A 21,775-nucleotide genomic window follows, 5' to 3' on the forward strand; every position below is an offset into this window, starting at 1 on the left:
ATGTCAGGGTCCATAGGGGCATGTTGCTGAGAGTTTGACAAGAGCATCAAAAAACCTATTTCCTAGCATCCAATGTGGCAATCAGCTGGCCGCCAATGAAGTCTTTCAATATTCTACGCCCGGTTAGCAGGAAAAGGTACTGTATGAGGCCTTCACCAAATGGGACCAGAGCATTAAAAAACAATCATGTAAATACAAATAACCCTCCAAAGAGACACCAACAACAGCTAATTGCTACAGGTGCTGCTTAGCAGCTCTAGAATAGATACGTTTACCAGAAGCATTCTGATCATTAAAAATAGAAATATGATTGCAAGACAGGGTACTCTGCAGGAGCCTTTCATTTAGTGATTTGTTGGTTTATACACATTGGTACATTTCAGAAAAAAAGTATTGTTACTTGCCAAAATGATTTCATGTTTGTATTTCCAAGCCTTGGTAGAGAGCTAAAGGCCTTGGTAAGAACTGAGATTACTGCCCTACTGATTGGTACTTAACTATAGCATAGTTTAAGTAGAGTCAATGCACACAGTTCAAGGAGGGTTTAGTCCATCTCCTTACCTAAGACATGATACAAATAAATGTATCTGTCCTATACCTTAATAAAAGGCTTTGACATCTCAGCTCAACATTCCATTTCAAAATGTAACACTGCTAAAGAGCATCACAAACGGCGCTAGGATGGTTCGTCTTTCATTCTGTCTTCTGTTGCTCTGTATCTTGAAAAAAAGACAATGAAATATGTTGGCCTGATGTGAGCTCTCGTCTTGAATTCACACGTATTCCCTATGTATCCAGGAATTCGCCTGCTGCCAGTGCTCAGAGGCCTCTGACTGCCCAGTGGCCCTGAGACAATCAGTTCCCAAAAAGTGATATAATTACTAGGGGTCAGGAGGGTGAAGAACTGGGAATAAAAGACATCCACCTTCTCCGCTCCCCCCTTTCTCCCCACCATAAAGCATCAACAACAGGCCAATTTGTCCAAGAGGCCCTGTGCCCACACCCCCCTGCTGCGTTATTTAGCGCCTCTCCTGCACTTCAATGGCAGGTACTGATTAGAGAGGCTGCAATCCCGCCCCATCCCCCTTCCAAAACAGCCCCCCTCATCCCAGCAATCTTTAATCTGATTACAGGCTTTATACAGCTCTTCAGACAGGGACAGCCCTGGGGGACAAAGGCGGGCCAAGTGGCTTCAGACGCAAACTCTCGGGGCTATGTGATCCGAGTGAAGACCCCGCTCTCCTCACTTCCACTAGTAGTCCTTTTCAGGCTGGGCTATAGTCCTGCCTGCCCACCTGCCTGCCTGCCTGCCTGCGCTGCACACAGAAGGGATTAACAACTACATCTCTGTTACAGCGCTGCTCCCTCCTTCTCACATAGCCCCTAGTGTGCTTGTTTGATAAGCCAAAAGAAAGAGATTTGACCCAACTCTTTTTCTCTCTCACTTTTTTTCTCTCCCACACGATCCACAGGCACGTCTAAGCCCCAGTACCTACAACTCCCCCCCTCCTCCATGGGAAAGTTGTATAAAATCACTATCCCGCCTACCCCCCCCCCCCGCAGTCCAACTAATTTGTACCTTGTAAGCCCCTAAGCCTGAGCTAGCTGCCCCTCTGTTCTCCACTTCTACTTTCCCTTTCTTGGTTTTTCATGTTTGACTTTCCTCCCCTGCAATTCAGTTCCTGGCAAAACTACTGGAGGGCCCCGAGGCCGCGCTATTGGACTCATGCAAAGCACCTATGCTGCCCTGAGGAGCAGACAGCAGCAGCACAAGAAGTAAACAAATAACAAAATTAAAAAAAAATAGGTCAATACCAGAATAATCTGCAAAAAAAAAAAGAAATTGCTTAAATGACATCACTATTCAAAGAAAAAAAAGTCATACTTATAGGCACCATCACATCATTTGAGGCATTTAGCACAACCTGGAAAGGTCTTAAAATCTGACGAGGCACAAAGAACATAAAAAAAAACAAATACTGAAATTTTATTTCTATTATTTATTCATTACCCACCTGAAAAAGGCTCCACAGCCGAAACGTAGTCTCTTTTCTTTTCAGCATGGAATAAACCTTTGCCTGTAATTGGCTTCATTACTCTGCTCTCCTCCCCACTGATAGCTGGTGTGTGGGGAGCGTTCTGGCGCACTATGGCTGCTCTCGCATCATCCACGTGGGGCTCTACACTGGTGGTGGAGGGGAGTCCCCATTACCTGTAAAGCACTTTGAGTGGTGTCCAGAAAACTGCTATATAAGTGTAAGCAATTATTAATTATTATTATTTATTACTACACTGTTCTACTTCAAGGACTTATTTCGATGAGAATGACAGTGTTAGGAGTGACCAGGGCTAAACAGTTGACAGTTTCACACAGCCTCTTTCTTGGGAAGCAGTTCAACTCATTTAAAGTTAGCGTTAGTTTTTGAAAGTTGCAACTGTATTCTTTAAGCATTTTGGCCTAAAACTTAACATTAAATGTTTTAAACTCAGAGATGTAAAGACAATGATTTAATTGAAGAACAGGCACCTTGCACTGTCACTACAATGAGTTTAATAAGGACAACATGCAGCGATAATCATATCTACTGCTCTTTCCATCATCAGAATTAAATGATGACCTGCTGTTGTGAAGAAGCTATTGACAGAAGGGACAATTGTATTTGGTAGTTAGAGATCCAGTTGATGGTCAACCCTTTTTTGAAAGAAGCTGCTCTATCCAGCTTCTGGAACTGCTTTACAAGCTTTGTGTGTTCATCATTCACCCTTGACCTGCCATGCAAAGCAACAAAAAAAAAAAACCCAAAACAGCACTATCGCAGGGATACCCCAGACCCCCCGAAGAAGCATTCCCACCTGTTCAGTTAGGTTTGAGCTGAGAACTGAGCTGTGGTTTGAGAACATCAGCGATGGGAGCTTCTGTGCTCATTATGCAGCAAGGAAACAAAAGGGGGCTGTATGAGACATGAGGAAAACCCCTTTCTGGCTCCACCTGTAGGAGTGCAAGTGTGACATTTCACTGGGTCACCCCTTTGACCCCGAGCATGTCGGAGTAAAAGGCTAAATAAACAGCACTAACACATGGGGGCACTTCCCTTCACACTGCTGTCCCAGAGCAGCTCAAGCTGGTGACCTTGTTAAACCACTGAGAGCCATTTGACCCCCGACTACGGCCCCTTCAGGCCTCCAGTGTCCAGGGAAGCAACCAGGAGAAAGCATAATGCTGTGAATGGTGTCTTTCACAAAATGCCTTGCACACTTCATTATTCCACAGGGAATATTCCCAGCCAACCCATTGGAAAGGCACAGAGGAGGGGGGGGAGGAATTGATTGCCAATTAATGACAATGAAAAGGTTGAGTTCCATTAGGCTTTAAATTAGGTTTAAAGTTAAAGTTCAGCAGGCCTATGCTTTTGAGCAATAGAAAGCAGCCATTTAAATGATAATCCCTCAACTGCATTTCTTATGCTCTTCTCCTAAACTTTGTCAGAACATAGGAAAGCCTCTCAGGCAAAGCCCTGAGCTCCATGAAATGGGGAGATCCTTGTTGGGTTACCATGTTCTCAGAAGCAGAGCAGAATAAAGCAAAGCTCAGTAAAGGAATGATTAAACCAGCAAAAACTATTACAAAAACACTAGGCAAAAACAACAAGGTAATCATGCAGGGTACTGTTCCAGGCAGTGGTTTGACTATAGGAATAAACTTCTGTTTTGCTCAATGAATCTATATGAAAAATGAATATCAGTGATGAGCTGGAGTGTATAATGTGGCAGACTGGGGGAAGGTCAAAAGTCAAAACAATTCTGACAGCACAATTTAACTGCACAGGATGAAAATGGCGCACTGAACAAGCCAGCAGAGTCAAGATTGAGGCACAGAGCCCATGACTCACTTACTGTATCTTGTCATTTAGAATTACTGATGAGGTTGTAAAACAGTTCACGAGTTAAAATAACGTAGCTCCACAGTTACCACAATTCTGTATCTGTCCGAAGAAGCTCAGAATACACATTGCTTTGAGAAGTATAAAGAAAAATGCAAGCACATGGGTCATTACATGCAATAGATAAACACATATTCCAGTGACCTCTGCAGTCAACAAGGAAAATCTCACATGTGAAGTTCCACTTATTTCTGGAATCAATGTTATGCAATTATAAAAAAAACAACACCAATGTTCTCAATGTGTTGATCATTTATTAAAGAAAAAAAAGCTTTATTGAACATTCAAATGTAGTACCTTTACAAAAATATGGCAATATGAATGTGCTACATTGGTCATATGGCAAACACCATTTTGTTTTCAGAAATCCTTTAAAATAGAGAATCAAATCGTACCACATTGAAGAAAGTTCAAATAACAAACAGACAAAACACTTTAATCACAAGCGATCAAAAAACAAAACAAAGGGGCTCATGAGAGGTGTTAATGAAACAAATCTAAGAGACAGACACACTGAATGGTATCATTTGATTTTCTGCCGTTCTTATCAAAGACCTCAGATTTTATTACAAAGGTTACAGCTGCTGTAACACAGATCTCTTCTGGGCATTTGCTATATATTAATCTTGTCCAGTGTTGAGCGTAAGGCAGAGTCATTGCATTTACGATTTTGTCTTGGTTAAGAAATGTCAGATACAACAAATATGTTCCTTTTGTTGTGCTACAGTGCATCATGTGATAGAAGGACTGAGATGGTTATGCATGTGACTAATTATCCACTGATATAGTGTTTCTTTAATGGGGGAGGGAGAGTAATGTGAAAGCAATCACTTTATATGGAACAGACAATGTAGTATGGCCTTTCTATACCCATTCTGAACAGACAGTTGCTAAAACACATAAAAACCATAATACCATGTCTACACAATATTTGCAAATGATAAAATAATCATAAATTATTCACATAGAAATAGTAGAATGGCAGGAGGTTTTGCTTTGTTCTCACACATTGCACAATCGAGAGTCTCAAACATACAAGAGCTCAGATACAAGCCACAGAAAATATGGATGTACCTCCATTTAAAGTAAGAAATAAAGAATGTTTCTAATTTTCTTCCATTGCAAAAATCTTCATTGTTCCCCTGATTATATAAGCAGCAGGTAGTGTTTTAAAGCTAAAAGTGAACTTTAAAAATATTGCTAAGGATATACTGAGCAGCACTGAAAACACAAGAATGGAGTGTGGAAAACCAACAGCATCTGTTGCATTTTTTGATGCTTCTCAGTATAGTTCCATAGCTAGGTTTTTTCAAGAGTGCAATTTTCACATTAATCCCTTACCTAATGTGTAGCCAGTTTTATATTGATACTAACGCTAGCTTCCAAAAAGCATTCTGTGAAGTAACAGTACAACAGTAACAGAGATGTCCATTCAGGCCTGAAGTTACAGCACATCAATGTTCTACACCCATTTCCAAGATAGATTGGAGCACTGCAATTCATCCATCTGTCCTCTTTCCAGCTCCACCGCTGCTGTGTGCTCTTCTAGGCGATCAGCATCATCGCAACAATGTGATGCTTCATGTCGATGATATAAAGGACTTCAGAGGGTCAGAGGGGCTTTGCTTCCAATTTTAATCAAGCTACTGCAGAACAGGCAGGCTGGAGTGAGTTTTATTTCCCTTTCTGGCTGAGGTCCTGGGACAGTGGAAATCAGAGTCCCAGTGCAAACCTTTGCTCATTCATAGTCATCATCCTGAGTGGGGACAGGAAGATGTGGGCTCACCCAGTCCAGTGATGACAGAATTAGAGGGAAAGTGTCTTCTGGCTGTTGAACTAGCTGCCATGTTCCATTGAGAAGTGCAATTCAGACCTGGGTAGAATAAAGACTTTTAGAGCTCTTGTTTACACAGTTAGTATTTTAATAATGCTAAAAGACCAATATTTTTATAAACTGGACAGTAGAACCTCTTCCACGTGGTTATCTATTGCATCTTTGTACATTCAAGTGAATGAGGTCAGTGAGAATAATGATTGAAGTAGTATTTACTGCTTGGCATTTTTTTTCCTGAAACATTGATTTAATCAAAAACAGCTCAAAATCTCTCACTCTCTCAAGTTAATTTGTATACGACACTATTAATGTAAATCATGGTGTTCTTAAGGTATTACATCATCCAAAGGCTTATTTGTGGTCAGAGAAATGCCTTTTGGTTTGCGAGTGATGTTTTATCTCAGAGAAATTCAAAATGATGCCTCTTGCAAAAGTAAGAAATGAACAACTTGCCAATGCATATGCAATACTGGCCTACGAATTTTTGAAAAAAAAAAATTACAACTCAGATGGCTTAGACGACCCCTTAGTTCAGAACCCCTGCTTTCCTTTCTCCTGTACGCAATCACCATGTGCTTGTAACGGATAGGAAAGGCCTGTGAAATTAATGATCTCAACAGCCTGTTTTGCTGATGGCCAGAAACATACAGATTCTGAAAACAGTATGCTGCAGAGAGCTATATCCCTTCACTGGACATGTGCAAGTACGTTTTCTTTGAAATCTCATGCATGCGTTTAATTTAAATACATAGCATAGGGAAGAGGTTGTCAGATGGAGAAGGGGGAGGGGATCTTTTAATGCTTCCAGTCTCTTTCCATTAAAATGGAACTGTCTCTTTGACAGACAGGGCATTGCTGGGTCATCTGACAGTGAGAACATCATAGGTAAAAATAGACCTCTAAATCCAATTTTATCATCTTTAAATCAAGCTGAATAAAATCTGGTGAAACCACAAGCAACACTCTTGGCTTTTCATTATTTAATTGAAAGACACTGGTTTGGAGAGAAGGGGGGGGGGGGGGGCTGCAGATTTAATTTAGAACAGCTTAATGGCGCCATCTTCTGTTTAAATTTCACAGTGCATCAAATCCCAGGAAGATGCGTTTTGCTTAAAATAAGGTGACATCCAATGTCAGAACTATTTTATTTAAAACTAGGAACTGAACGACTACTTTTTCAGTCAATATCAGATTTCCAGGATCTATTTTATGGACAAAAACAGTTGAAATGATCTACAATTTATCAACTTAATTTGCCAGACGAATCCAGTTCTGTTTAACAGTTCCTTTTACAGCATGAGTGACACTTTCATAGTGTACATTCGGTATGTCACATATGACCTCTCATACCATCAGGGCAAAACGAGGCCCACTTTGACACATAGGGGCAGCACAGAATTGTACAAGAACAGAAGTGACCGTACACAAAACACTCCCTAGTGCACTGTCTGCCTGAACAAGGTGTTTCTGTCAAGGCAAAGTCTGACACACACCATCATGATTTCAGTGACACAGAAAAAGACCAAACAAAACTCCAGGCTTGCCTTTGCTTTTCATCAGCTGTGACATGCCTCTTCGTTTACATGCTACAACCGCGTAAATATTTTGACTCTCATTTTTCTATTTGGCTCAGAATATCATTTTCCAAGAAAATAATAAATACACGTCCCGGAACGACCACAAACATCACCACTGTTTCATAACTGAATGAAATGAACGGTTCCTCAACCTTCCAAGGGTATCTAGTTGGCAAGATTACCAGCCTGTTAAGATACTTTACCTTAAAAATGGACATTCAGGGGCCTGTGTGCTTGCCCATCATGTGGTTGTTGTATTCTACAGGGGGTGGAAGGCTCTCCTCATCTTCAGGAACCTGTCCCAAAAAAAAAAAGATTGTAAGATTGTATGGTCAGATCAATCAGCAGTTTTACAGGATAGTTATTAGAAATTAATACTTGGATCAATTAAATTGTGATCAGTAAAGCAAATTAATTCAACAAAGCAAGTATTCAGATGTTTGATTTATACAATCTCTCATTTCTCTTCTGGCTTCAAGGACCATTTTACTTGCTTAGGTGTTCTTAATCTTTAAAGCTGGGCAATTTACAAGGTGGATTAAAAGGCTTACAGATTTCACAAGATACACCTAAAATACAATGAAGTACTGTCCCTGGAAAAACTAAATATGTACTTCTATATGAAATGCAATAAAACATGGTTAGAAACAGTCTGGTGAATATAAAAGTCTGTGTTATTCAAGTTCCCTTGCAGACATTTTATATATATGCAGGGCTGCTGAAGAACTTTGTTATATCAGTGGATGACCTTCAAGTGACAGGTGAAGCATTCTAAGAATACCTGTACACTCAAACTCAAAATAGCATTACAGCAACATGCTCCTGACAAATACTGGTAGTGCGCATTATGAAGAGCATGTACCCACACAGCAGTGTTTCAGATGTAAATGCAGCTGGTGAAAGTCACCTGCCCTCTATTCTTTCGCTGACGTGTTTTCCCCACCTCAGCTTGGAGACAGGCAGAGTATTGGGAAGTACTTGCAGTTAATGAGAAGGAGCTTATCCCAACTCAATCACCTTCATCGACTTGTCAAAACAAAAACAAAGGGTATCCTAGGAGACTATTTTGCTCAGGGAACTCTAGGTAATTCTTTTAGGAATAATTAATTTTAGCTAAAAAAATCTATGCAGAAGAATCCTGAGAGATAATGTTCTAAATGTATGTAGTATACCAGATTAAAAAGTTTTAGAAAAAAGTTTCTAAAATCACTACTTTAGGCAATTGACCATTTACCAGTAAAGCAAGTGGGGAAAAAGCATCGGTTTTCCAATTTATTACTACTCATTTAACCAAATAAGTAGCTAGTAGTTATGCTATAGCATGCCATTAATAGTGTCCCCTCATGGGTTTTCCATAGCAATGGCCATCTGAAGTCATTCAAATGGTGAGATTTCAAAGACCTTTGCCTACAAATCTTACTCAGCAACAATCTTACCTCCCAGTAAACTTCATCGTTAAAGCAGTTCTCATCGGCAGGGTCACCCCAGATCGGTAGCTTCAAGATAATACCTGCGATAAGAAGGAGAAGTTAACTGTGAGACAGCGTTCTGCCCGTCTGTACCATGTTTGACCACAAGATGGCAATCCAGGACCAAAAACTAATAATACTATCGCAACAATTCTTATAGGTGATGCATTATGCCACAGCACCAATCAAGAAAAAAAAGGAAACAGTAAATCTACCCATCTCATTCATCATGCTAGAAATAACATTAAGCCACATACCTAATGCTTGCTTACGTCTGAAACAAACACAATAAGAATTTGATCTTTCAGTTCACTATCGCACTTCTCACTTACCAACTATTGTTCCTCCCACTAACCCAAAGGCTAAGGCCACAGCGATTCCAGCTGCCTGATGTCCTCCTTGAATCGAGGCGGTCCTGTGTGCAAACTCCCCCTCAAAGCCAAAAGTCAGTTTAAACCTGGAGGTCAAGAGACGACACGTTTACGTCAACCAGTCAGCATCGGGTGCAATGAGAGAGCTTTCATTATCCAAAAACCTCCATTCCACTAACTAAAGTTGGCATTCGAGCAGTTTAAAATTAAAAACATTTTGTTGTTATAGAAAACTCATTCTTTGCGAAATAGGTGCTTGCTGGCTGTGTCTCAGGCAGTGGGCAGTTTGGGTGGGCCTACAGGCTACGATTTTGTTGGCTATATCATCAGGACCCAGGGTAACCACAACACCTCTCAATCCTCAGTGTGTCTGCAAACCCTTGCAGGAAGGAGTGTGCAAAATGAGCTCACCCCTCTTCGCTGTAGACCTCCTTGCTTGCAGCTGCAGCAGTGACAGCGCCAACAATGCCCCCTATAAGGCCTGGCATGGCATGCAGGTTGTGTATGCCACAGGTATCCTGAATCTTGAGCTTCGACTCCAAGAAAGGCTGTGAATAACAAGGTTGGCAGTTATAATGGGTATAAGTTGAACACCATTTCTAGATCCTACTGGACTCTCTGGCAGAGTGAACAGTTCATTCTATGCTTCTTAGTAAATGTACTGGCATTTCCGACACAAATCTCCAATTCATATCTTGATCCTTCATGCAATGCTTAATGGGCACGTTCTTCCATAACAGACCACGGTTATTAATTTAACACTAAAAAATGTTGTACTCACTGTAAGGTAGACGTAGCCTAGGGTGGAGATGATGCCACAGCAGAAGCCAACAATCAGGCAGCCATAGGGTGTGAGCATGAACTCTGCGGCTGTCCCTGCAGCAACGCCTCCAGCCAGGGTGGAGTTCTGGATGTGCACCTGCAAAACAGGCTCTGGGTTAAGAGGCAGACTCAAAAAGCCCTCACAGTACTAGGTTTGCATGCAGGTCGAGGGAGGTCCCCAAAACATGGGATAATTGCTTACATATTGCGAGGAAATGCCACACATAAGAGCAACCAGAGGCTCACGAGAGAACTGTAAATGTATTACCATCTCTGTGTTAGTGTGTAAAAGACAGTAAGGGCTGAAGACACATCAAGGAGTGTGTCTACAATATCAATTATAAAGACACACATCACCACCATTAGCTTAGTTGTGTAGCTAGATATATATGATGGGTGTAACGTACCATGTCAAGTCTGCCCTTCTTCTCTACAACACTGGAAATCATCACTGCAGTGACCACACAGGATGCCAGACATAGGTAGGTGTTGATAGCAGCCCTGTGTTGTCCGTCCCCGTGGCCAGCGATGGCTGAGTTGAAACTGGGCCAGAACATCCAGAGGAATAGGGTGCCTGGGGGGGGGGAAGAGAAACTGCAGTGTTAGTCAGGGCTGGAGGAGAGTAGTTTGAATAGTGCCAAGGTGTTTCTGCAATGCAGTCTCAGTACAATTGTTAACCTTTAGAAACAGTAATTGACAGCTTAATTACAGCATACAACTGCAGTACACCTGTCTGACTGTTTTCCTAAGCCAAGAATGCTACCTGATCTCATACAGTAGACGTTTAAACCTGTAAGGAAGGCATCAGGAAGGTTTGTTTAGCAATGACCACTCCTGAGGAGAGTATATACTGTATGCTGAGCAGTGGCTGTGGTGGTTTTCAGGTTACAAACCTCATTCTCAACTTACCAATCATGGCAAACACATCAGAGTGGTAGACAGAGCCTTGCAGGCGTTTGCTTTGGTCTAGATTTGGTCGATAAAGAACTCGAGAGATGGCCAGACCATAATATGCCCCAAATACATGGATAACCATGGAGCCACCAGCATCCCGAGCCTGTTATGAACACACAAATATGCATGCATTAAGCATCCCAGAGGTTTTCCCACAATGTATTTTGTCATTCAGTGGATATCTAGGAGCTAACAAACCCAGAACACATTCTGGGTATAAGAAAGATAATTAATTTTATTTTATACAGTATAAAAGGAATTGATTACATTTCACAATCAGGTAAGCAGGCAGCAGTATTCAGACTCACATGAATGAGGTTCAGGATGATGTACTCCTCCACTGCGAAAAGAGTAACTCCAAACAGCGTCATCACCATCAGCTGAACTGCACTGACTTTCCCCAGCACCGCTCCATAGGCAATCAGACAGCCCGCAACACAGAAATCAGCATTGATAAGGCTGGGAAGAGAGTGAAAGTATTAAGATGCTGGATAGATAGGTGAAAGCACAGTGAGAAATGGATGATTATTGCATCTCTCCCTGTAGCTTGAGCCATCAACTCAGTGATACTGGCAATCACATTTAACCTGGCATGTAGTTCACTTGTTGAGGATCATGTTGAATAAGAACTGAAGGACAGCAAATATTTTGACAACAGTCCACCCTAGATGACTTGGTTTTATTTTGGCTTTCTGACATAGCCGTACCAATCATAAAGGCTTAGATCCGTCATCAATTTAGGTCACTCATTTCTTCAATCTAAAACACCTTGCGATTCTTATAATTACTACATGCTCAAATTTAAAGAATAATTGTTGCAATTCACAGTAGTGTTGTATTAAAATCTGGCATCAAAAGACTTCATTAAACTTTATCAAGCCCATCCAGATAGGAAAGAAACTTGTTCCAAGACCACTGAGAAATTACAGATGAAATTGACTACAGTTTTAATCTTACTTTTCTATCCCAATCTTGATCTTCCCATCGTTGAAGTCCAGATGATGGAACCAGCCCTGCATTAGCAAAGCCCACTGGATTCCAAAGGCAGCAATCAGGAAGTTGAAGCCCACAGCCCCAAAACTGTAGCGCTTCAGAAAGGTCATGAGGAAGCCGAAGCCCACAAATATCATCACGTGGACATCCTGGAAGCCTACCGAGAGAAAGAGAAGAGGAACATGGGTTGGAAAGGTTCTACAAGGTTGATCAGAGCCTGAGTAAGCAGTCAGTCAGCCTAGTGGGAGGACCTTCGAGCTCTGAACGGACAGCATTCCAATGTGTGGCTGGTGGCTAGGCTGGAGTTCTTAACTTCCAAACCTTCACAGAAAATAATGACATTTAAATGTACTTTTGTAAATTCATTATACCAAAAGTCTTTAAATAAAATAAAAAGCTCCTAACTAGTAAGGTAGATGTGGTACTTTTTATTTCTAAGTATGACTTGCTTCAAAACCTGTTTAACAAGGAATTTAAGCAAAATGATCTGGGCATCCTGACAATTAAAAACAGTCAAGAATTATTCATTCTAGACTGCAGTATGTAAGCCACAAACATGTTTGAGCCGTTGCTCTGGTTTTGATCTAAGAACTGTCCTCACTTTTCCCCCATCCTGTTTTTCTGTGTTTATTTTCAAATCATAAGCAGGTCCTGTCATATCGCATTATTTACATTACTGGGGGGAAAAAATCTGAAGAACATGATCACGTGCATTCTCTACAAATTCTACAATTTCCTATCCTGTTTACTAAGATAAAGCTCTGGTCAACATTTACATTATTTCTTTCTCTGCTTGACCCGTTTCAATGAAATGATTATGGTCACTTCAGATGGTCATACTTCAGTATGAATTGCTGATGCATTTCTGAAAAAAGCAGTAGATCTGCTCAAACTCCAAACAACAGTATGAGACATTTCTCCTTATAAATGTGAGATTTAAGGGGTAAACCTTTTATTGTAAATGTATTGTCTCTTCTACAAATACTATATGGATATCTTCTTGTAAGAGATGAAGGAATTCTTTCAACTAATTTCACACAGATGTTACTTTCATTGCTGCAGCACTGAACACATGAAACTGATATTATAACTCATGGCTACAGTGGTTCAGTGCTGCTCCATCAGCAGTCTTCAGCCCTGGGCTTGATTCTAGATGTGTGACCACATGGGCTTTCACCAGCTGCACTGGTTTCCTCCTAAAAATCACATAAGAAATGTTTAGTGGGGTCTCTAAATTATTCTTGCAAGAGCTCCCCAAGTCTAGCGTTCTAGTCGTAGAGACTCTGGGTTACCACAGACATGGCTAAGAATAAATCAGACCAACTTGCTGAAAGCAAGCAGAAAGCATAATAAAAATAATAATAATAATTGCTTACACTTATATAGCGCTTTTCTGGACTGCACTCAAAGCACTTTACAGGTAATGGGAACTCCTCTCCACCAGAGACGCCCTGGGATTTTTAATGACCACAGAGAGTCAGGACCTCAGTTTTACATCTCATCCAAAGGACGGCATCATTTTATAGTACAGTGTTCCTACCACTATACTTGGGCATTAGGACCCACAGGGACCGCAGGGTGAGCGCCCCCTGCTGGCTCCACTAACACCTCTTCCAGCAGCAACCTTAGTTGTTCCCAGGAGGTCTCACATCCAGGTACTGACCAGGCTCACACCTGCTTAGCAGCAGTGGGCTGACAGTTGTGAGTTTCAGGGTGACATGGCTGCTGGATATCACCATGTTATCATCAAAGCATGCTATCGAATCACACCCACATGCAAAATAAATACCAGTTTAAAAGGCTCTTTCATGTGAAGATGAAACCCTTTATTCACTTTTTAAAAAGTCGATTTATGAACCCCAGGGACATTAAAATTATTAAAGAAAAGTAATGTTTTAACTGGTATTGCAGTTAAATGTTTGACTCATGAATAGCAAATATTTTAGTTTAAGCACAACATTTTATATAAACATCAATTGGATTATTGGTTGCTTTCTCTCAGGTGTACTCTTACAAAGATTTGGCCTCTTAATTATGCTACTTGCATCATGACAATAGTCTTCACTCTATACACAAATAAAAGACTTACCCAGATCACATAACACAGGCATCCGATTTCCAACATTATGTTGCCTATAGCTCTTTTATTTGATGACAGTACTCTTTTAAATACTAACAATGGTAGAGGCTGCACAAGGGCTTAAGTCAGACCATTACCAGTTATGTCTGAGGTAAGAACCCATGACAGCACATGTAATGAAATCACAAGAAACATTGAGATGCTGCTTTTTCCTTTGCTGCAGGCAAAACCAGATCTATTGTCTGTGCTAACCAATGGATGATGTAAAAGCCCAGTCCAACAAACTCAAAAGATTAAATTACTCTGCTTCCTATGTTCCCACGTATGCTTTTGCTGATGATTAGCTAATGCCAATGAGGGCAGTGTGGTGTCACAGTCTGTCTGGTATCACTGGGGACCTGTGTTCAATTCTGAACCCAGGTGCTATCTGTGTGGAGTTTGTATGTTCTCCCCATGTTCACATGGGTTTCCTCCCACAGTCCCAAGATAAACTGGTATGTTAATTGGCTTCTGGAAAAATGGCCTCGGTGTGTGTGTCTGTTTGTTCCCTGCAATGGACTGGTGTCCCATCCAGGGTGTACCCTGCCTTGCACCTGTTGCTAACCAGAACAGGCTCCTGCTCCCCTGCAACCCTGAATTTGATGAAGAGGTTAGAAAATGAATGGGTCACAGAATGACATCATGGTGACTTTTTTTAAAAGAGCCTTTTTGGGCAGCACTGTGGCATAGCAGTTAGCTGCAACATCTCAGTGTTACGGTACTGGGCTTGAACCCAACTTTAGTGCATTCCGTGTGGAGTTAAAATGGTTTTTTTGGGGGGGGTTCCCCAAGTGATCTGGTTTCCTCTCACCTCATAAAGGCATGCTGGTTAAGCTAGTTGCCATCTCTAAATTATCCATGCGCGTGTCTTGCAATGAACTGGCATGACATTCAAGATGTAATAAATAAGCCACTTTCTGATAAAGGCTGGAAGGCATTCCCATTTAAACCTTGGATGCACACAGCACGTCAAAAACTTTCGTAACCGCTGGGGATAACCAATCGATTACTGACAAAGAACGACAGCCGAGAATTAGATGCGTGTGACGAAGTTGAGTATTTAGGTGTATCGAGATGTGTCTTAATTCGCTTAACCGAGCCCCCTCATGCAGTGTGAGAAGTTTAACCAAGAGGATTCCGTTTTCTTGGAAAGGACAGTGCAGGGGAAATGCGAAATGCGAAAAGTTGGATTTTGCGTATTATATACAACTTCACAAAATGACGGTGGTACCTATTAGGATTTAGAACAGCTAAGTCGAATGGTTTGCTTGTCGTCACCCCTCCCAAACATTTCTATTTATGTCTTTCTCAGGGCTAGTCAATAATAAATCATTTTTCTTCTGGTTTACCTCGTTTTTACGTCTTATTCATGAGTCATTCTGTTAACAGTTTTCTTCTCAGCAAAGTGCAAAATTAAATCTGGTTGGTTTCAGCCGATCCATCATGTTTACGCACTAGTCCCACAAATCACTGGTTATGCTGGTTGAAAATCCTTTTCAAAGTCATTGGCAAATTTAAAGTTTCAGTAAGTGTAGGTCTATGCAAAATAGGTCAGGAGCTTAAACCAATTTGAACATTTTGGAGCAACGACTAACTTTCCTAAGATATTCACTTTAAAAAGGAAAATAAAATAAACAAGAAAACTTTACCACACAAAACCGAAAGTTCCGAGTTAGGGTTCATACCTTTTATAACAAATAGAATGTATTATTTATATTCATTGAGCGATTGTAAAACGCACATTTTTATGTCAATTTTACCATACTGTAATATTCTAATGCATTTTCAGTTATATTAACTTTGAGTACCCAAAGCATGTTAACCAAATACAAGTTTCTTGGAGACACATAAAAAAGTACTTACTGGGGTATCTGAAGTAAAAGTCGTTTTCTATGTCGCTGGTTATATTTTGTTGCTTCTTGAATTCAGGCCAGTGAGCGTCGGCCTCTGGGTTATAGCGGATGAAAATGCCGAACAGGATGATCATGGCGGTCTGCCAGATGAAACAGACCACAGGCAGCTTCAGCCGAACATTGGTGTTCTTGGGTCTTTCAAAGGACTGGCAAAGACTTTGCAAGATTCCCATTCTGAAAATGCGAGGTGCAAGCTCTGGCCCTTTAAAACTATCAGAACGTCTCAGAGATGCAGATTGAAATTGCTCATCCTTGAATCTATTTTATAGACCAGGTATGGAGGTGTGTCCCTCGAAAGGTATCTGTTTGGTCCCTCCAGACACACCTCCAGAACAAAACTGTGAACAGTACACCCCCTAAAACGAATCTCTTCAGAGGTTTACCATCTATTAAGTAAAACACGTTTAAACGTTAAAGAGCAGAAGTATTTTTAAAATTGGAAATTGATATCACATATTGTATTATATAGGAAGGACACAGTTGTGATGAACAATGGCACAAGAATACACTTTTTTTTTTCGAAAAACCCGAAAGACCGCAGACATTTTTGTTACTCATCTAGTACAGTACCTGCTAAATCGCGGACCTGGTCCTGTTTTGGATTATTTGGGATTTTCCACGGCATTCCAGACATCAGGAATTGTCATACAGCTAGAATCCTCTCCTAAGGAGAAAACAGTAGGCAATACAAATGTAATAGGCTGTCGATGTATATTTCGCTTTTCGCCGCGTGTGGAAAACTCCTCCGCGGCTCCGTGGACTCCGATTAATGACCCAGTTCTAAAGAAGTAAATAACATTTATATTTTATTTTGGTTAAAATAAGAAACCTAACGAGAAGACAACGAAACAGGTAACGGGTCACTGTCAGAGTTTTTCAATCAAGAAATATTCAGCAGCAGCCTATTAACAACATGACAGATTATGGTTTTCTACTGTACTTTGTAAAGGGAATCATGTTACACATAATTATTGTATAATGACTGACTGGCGTGTCGTAACATTGTATAACAAAGACAATGTTGCAAGAGCTAAGAACTTGCAAAGAGCGACCGCCCGACTAGTCTGCTGCCTTTTGCCATTCAAGTACAATGTTTTCCCAAATAATTTTAACTTCATTCAGCCCTTTTATACGCATGAGCACCATGTATTGAATCTATTAATAGTACGCTGAACTCATTTAATTTTTGTACAGTAATAAGAAAAAGGATAAGTAAGTTCATTTTTAAATTGATGTCTACTGCAATATGAACAATAATATCAGACATCTATTTCTGATTTTTACATAAACATATTTGATCAACAAGACTGTTTTGCTTTCTTAATTATTTCTGGTAAGGTTGTGATTTGTTTTTGATTGTTGTTCATATTTAATGGCATGAATAAAAGATGAGGTGTTATATTTGTGTCGTTTCCCCTTTTCCCGGTTTATTGCCCCATTTTGAAATGCACAATGTGAGATATCAGCTTGATCTTGACCCAGGTTGTATGTCTAGTACTGACAAACATTTTCTTCTTCCCAGAGTGGGGAAAATATTTTTTAAAAAGTGTAATTGTACCAGCATAGTTCATGGGGATGGTGGATAAACTGCCCGTAAAATAATCAGACCATCTTAAAGTTATTATTCCAAAACATAAACCTAGCAGGTCACTGTCTAGATCACCTTAAGCTGGAACTTTCAGAAGCGGGAAACTAGCATTGCGGCTGTGCACCACTGGTATATAAACTGTTCTACTAGGAAAACAAAATAATTTTATTATAATTGAAGTTGGGAAATTTTACAGACCAAGTTCTAACAACCAAAGTGCCTAAAATATGCATTTGACTGTTGCCTTATTGCAGACATATTTAAAACTGATTAAATATTTGGCATAAAGAAGTTCTACTTTGTTTTATTCATAAACAGGAAGAATAGATACACTGCAGGGAGCACTATGGAGGTTTATTTTGAGACTCTTTCGGATACACCTTCCAAAATATTTTAGAAATTGTGGAACAATGGCATTTTTGTACACCTCTTTCGTGGGTTCTTGTTATTCTTAAAAACAAACAAACAAACAAACAAACAAACAAACAAACAAACAAATTAAAGCATATATTATGAAATTGTAGCAGTGAAATCTAAAAAAATGAATCTCTCTTCAAGGGGAATAGTGACTCAAATGGAAAAGAGAGTCAAAGTGCTGAGAGAAAAATTTTGTTTTAACAAACATGTTGGAGAATAATAAAAATTATAATAATAGCTTACACTTATATAGTGCTTTTCTGGACACTCCACTCAAAGCGCTGTACAGGTAATGGGGATCCCCTCCACCACCACCAATGTGCAGCCCCACCTGGATGATGCGACGGCAGCCATAGTGCACCAGAACGCTCACCACACATCAGCTATCAGTGGGGAGGAGAGCAGAGTAATGAAGCCAATTCATAGATGGGGATTATTAGGAGGCCATGATTGGTAAGGGCCAATGGGAAATTTGGCCAGGACGCCGGGGTTACACCCCTACTCTTTTCGAGAAACGCCCTGGGATTTTTAATGACCACAGAGAGTCAGGACCTCGGTTTTACGTCTCATCCAAAGGACGGCACCTGTTTACTGGTGGGGCATTAGGACCCACATGGATCGCAGGGTGAGTGCCCCCTGCTGGCCCCACTAACACCTCTTCCAGCAGCAACCTTAGTTTTTCCCAGGAGGTCTCACATCCAGGTACTGACCAGGCTCACACCTGCTGAGCTTCAGTGGGTTACCAGTTGTGAGTTGCAGGGTGATATGGCTGCTGGCATTGACATATGGAGCAGAGCATAACTATAGCATTCCTAGACTTCTAGCATGTCCATGGTGCATCTCTGTGATTAACTGTCAAACCTGCCCTATCCCAGGCCAATATAACAGTCAGCCGAAGGTTGCTCATGGCTTTCTAGTCTACTGGACTGATCTACTCCATACCAACCATGTGCATAATACTAACATAATCAACCTTTTCATGAAAGTTGGAATGAACAGCCACGTGTGTGAGAAAGATGATTTAAATCTGGGGGTGCATGATGAAAGCTGAAGGCATGTAATAAATATATATAAAAAATTCAAAAGACAAGGTAAATTTTTCTATAAATATACCCATATTCATCCATAGGCTATTTTTGTGTGGTACATATATGATTTAAAGAATTCAAACAGCTCATCTTGTTCATTTCAATCTCCTTAATTTTGCAGTTCTAATTTTCATCTATTCTGGTAATTTTCTGATTGTCTCCTGCCTTGCCATTCTGCGGTGTCAGTATCCAACGCTGAGGGGGAGAAAGGGGGGTCGTTTGTGGATGTGAGCTTGTTTACTGTCTGTTTGTCAAAGCACTCAGCACTGCTTCATTAAACTGAGCCCTGCCAAGTCAGGGAGCATTTCCTTTGGGCTTCCCTTCACTTCACAGGCCACTGAGCTGTCCCAGCTCCAACGTGCTTGCCTGTACTAGAAATCCTTTCTGTTAGTTTAATTCCATTTCATGAATGCATGCGCGATATGACTGCTTCTTTTAATGTGATGAATTGAGGAGTGGTATTCCATGCTTCCACGTCTCTTGCATAATTATTACGGGTTTAGGGTCCTTACCTTCCTTAGGAGGCATGTTTTACCTTTTGGGGATTAGAGCTTTTGGAGTTAAATGGCTTGTTTTATACGCAGTTCACTTGGTTTAAACTCTATTGGGAAATTTGAGCCAGTATTCCAGCAGAATGACCTTTAATGAGATAGTATAAACCACTGAGGCTTTTTTGTTGAGAGTTGTGTCAGTTTGTTAGCTGCATAAGAACAAATAAAGGTTAATTCCCCACTGAAAATTGGAAATAAAGAAAACAAAAGAAAAATAACTGCTTGAATGTTTAAATTTCCTCAGATTTCACCATATGACAGACATAATAAGGGCACAACATCCAAATCATTGTGCTTTTTCTCTTTGAACCACTGGATTGATTGGAATTTCACTGAATTGTCAGGGAGGCAGTATCTAAACAATTGCTGGATTCATTATTTCATATCAGCACCACATTTGTCCTAGTGTTTCCACTGGCTAGGCAGTTCAGTGATCTAGAATCACCTGACAGGTTCTCAGAACTGGGTGTTAACAGCACAGCACAGAAAGTCACAGGTCACATCACCGGAGGATGTGCCAAAAACAGCAGAAGTAAACCTGTAATTACTGACAATATTCCAAAGGTTCAAAATGAAAGTCTATGCTATCCGTCTAGCCAGTCTGGATAAAATTAGAACATATTGTATAAGTGGAGTGCACTGAGACAGTGCTCACCATGAAAAAGGCATTCTAGGAAATAATAATGGAAACTAACTTGAAAATGGACTATTTTAATTAATGTGATTTCTTTGCTATAATCCTGCCTTTTCTGCTTGTCTCATGTTTACCCTCTAGCGCCAGTTCAAGCGTACTGTTCTGTCGCTTGATCATTTTATTAAATCAGGTTCTAAGCAGTCATTCGTTACAGACAGAAACCAGACACTCTGACGCCCACAGCTATCGCTCATCTTTCCCAAAGACCTCACATGACTTCAGACGTTGGTAATGACAGGTGAATTTCATAAGACACCTTTTGAAATGGCTATATGTCTTTTTAGAACCATAGGTGTAAATTTGTGTTAAATTAATGTGCAGGGGAAAAAGACTGAGTGACATTTTAAACATTCACATTTTTTAAACATTTAAAAAGCCAAGAGTTCCTCAGCCAGGTGACAGGAGACAAAGGCATTTTGTTGCTACTAACTGCAATTTTTACAATATGCCCACATAACAGCATACAATATGCCTAAATAACAGCGTGAGAAAAACATGCAACACATTGAGTGTATTGACATGTTTTTCAAGTTCAGTAATACATTTTTATGTGACATACAGAATTTAATTCCCTTTTTTTGCCTGGTGTGTACTTAGATACCAGCTTTCATTTGGAACTGTGTTAATCTGCCAATGAAGTGTATCAGTAATTATGGTTTTTTTTAACATCCTGGAATGCTTTCGAGCTGAATGACCATTCCTTCAAAGCAAAAGTCACTTAGAAATTTATATTTTGATGTCAAGTGTTGGCCTTCCATAACTTTTAAAGCCACGACAATCATGAGAGAACTATGTTTCACACTCAGAGGAAGATCAACTTCATTGAATATGTGCCATGTTTGGCTGTAATCCAGTGCCATTTAATTTTCATTTTAGGAAAATTAAAACCAATTAAACAAAACACAGATTTTAGGTTGTATATTTTTAAAAATAGGTCTGGCATTTCACTTTCTTTTTTGAACTTCTGGTAATGGTTGGATAATCTCTGTGTTAGTTTTATTCATTGCTGAAAAAGGCATCGAGGGCGCAGGTAGCAGCCAATAAAGTGGACACACCTAAATGAGGGACACCAAGCATACTGAATAGGCAAAGACATCCACATAGATGTTGCTCATGCATTAATTAAGCAATTAACATCCCAACATGATTAGGGTCATGTGTAATAATGTTGGACAGACCTGATTGTCTAGAACGATAGAGTACATGACTCCAGCATGAGTGATCAGTGACTTGAAAAAGGGACGACTGCTGGAATTTCAGTGACCAAGACAGCTCAACTTGCATTTGAGCAATGGTGTCTAAGGTGATGTCAGCATGGAACTCATCGGAAAGACATCATCAGCAAAGGGTATCAGTTTGCAGAAATAAGCACTTCAGTGAGCTTGTTTACTGTGGATTGAAGGTTTCAGGATCTGCCATATCACCTTGCAGCTCACAACTGGCA

At 40.4% G+C, this 21,775-nt stretch overlaps 1 protein-coding gene across 1 annotated transcript; it reads right to left on the reverse strand.

Moving 5' to 3' along the window:
• Positions 1-4,175: 4,175 nt before the first annotated feature.
• LOC148659504 (ammonium transporter Rh type C 1-like) lies at positions 4,176-16,235 on the reverse strand. The gene is made up of 11 exons (XM_088641814.1): positions 15,944-16,235; positions 11,926-12,118; positions 11,277-11,427; positions 10,924-11,071; positions 10,422-10,588; positions 9,974-10,111; positions 9,604-9,740; positions 9,154-9,278; positions 8,789-8,862; positions 7,556-7,648; positions 4,176-5,814 (listed from the first exon to the last, which is right to left on the reverse strand). The coding sequence occupies exons 1-10, from the start codon at positions 16,164-16,166 to the stop codon at positions 7,571-7,573; spliced, it is 1,434 nt and encodes a 477-aa protein (XP_088497940.1). The 5' UTR covers positions 16,167-16,235; the 3' UTR covers positions 4,176-5,814; positions 7,556-7,570.
• Positions 16,236-21,775: the final 5,540 nt, after the last annotated feature.

The sequence above is a fragment of the Lepisosteus platostomus genome, chromosome 7, assembly GCF_059453375.1.
Source record: "Lepisosteus platostomus isolate fLepPlt1 chromosome 7, fLepPlt1.hap1, whole genome shotgun sequence".
NCBI lineage: Eukaryota > Metazoa > Chordata > Actinopteri > Semionotiformes > Lepisosteidae > Lepisosteus > Lepisosteus platostomus.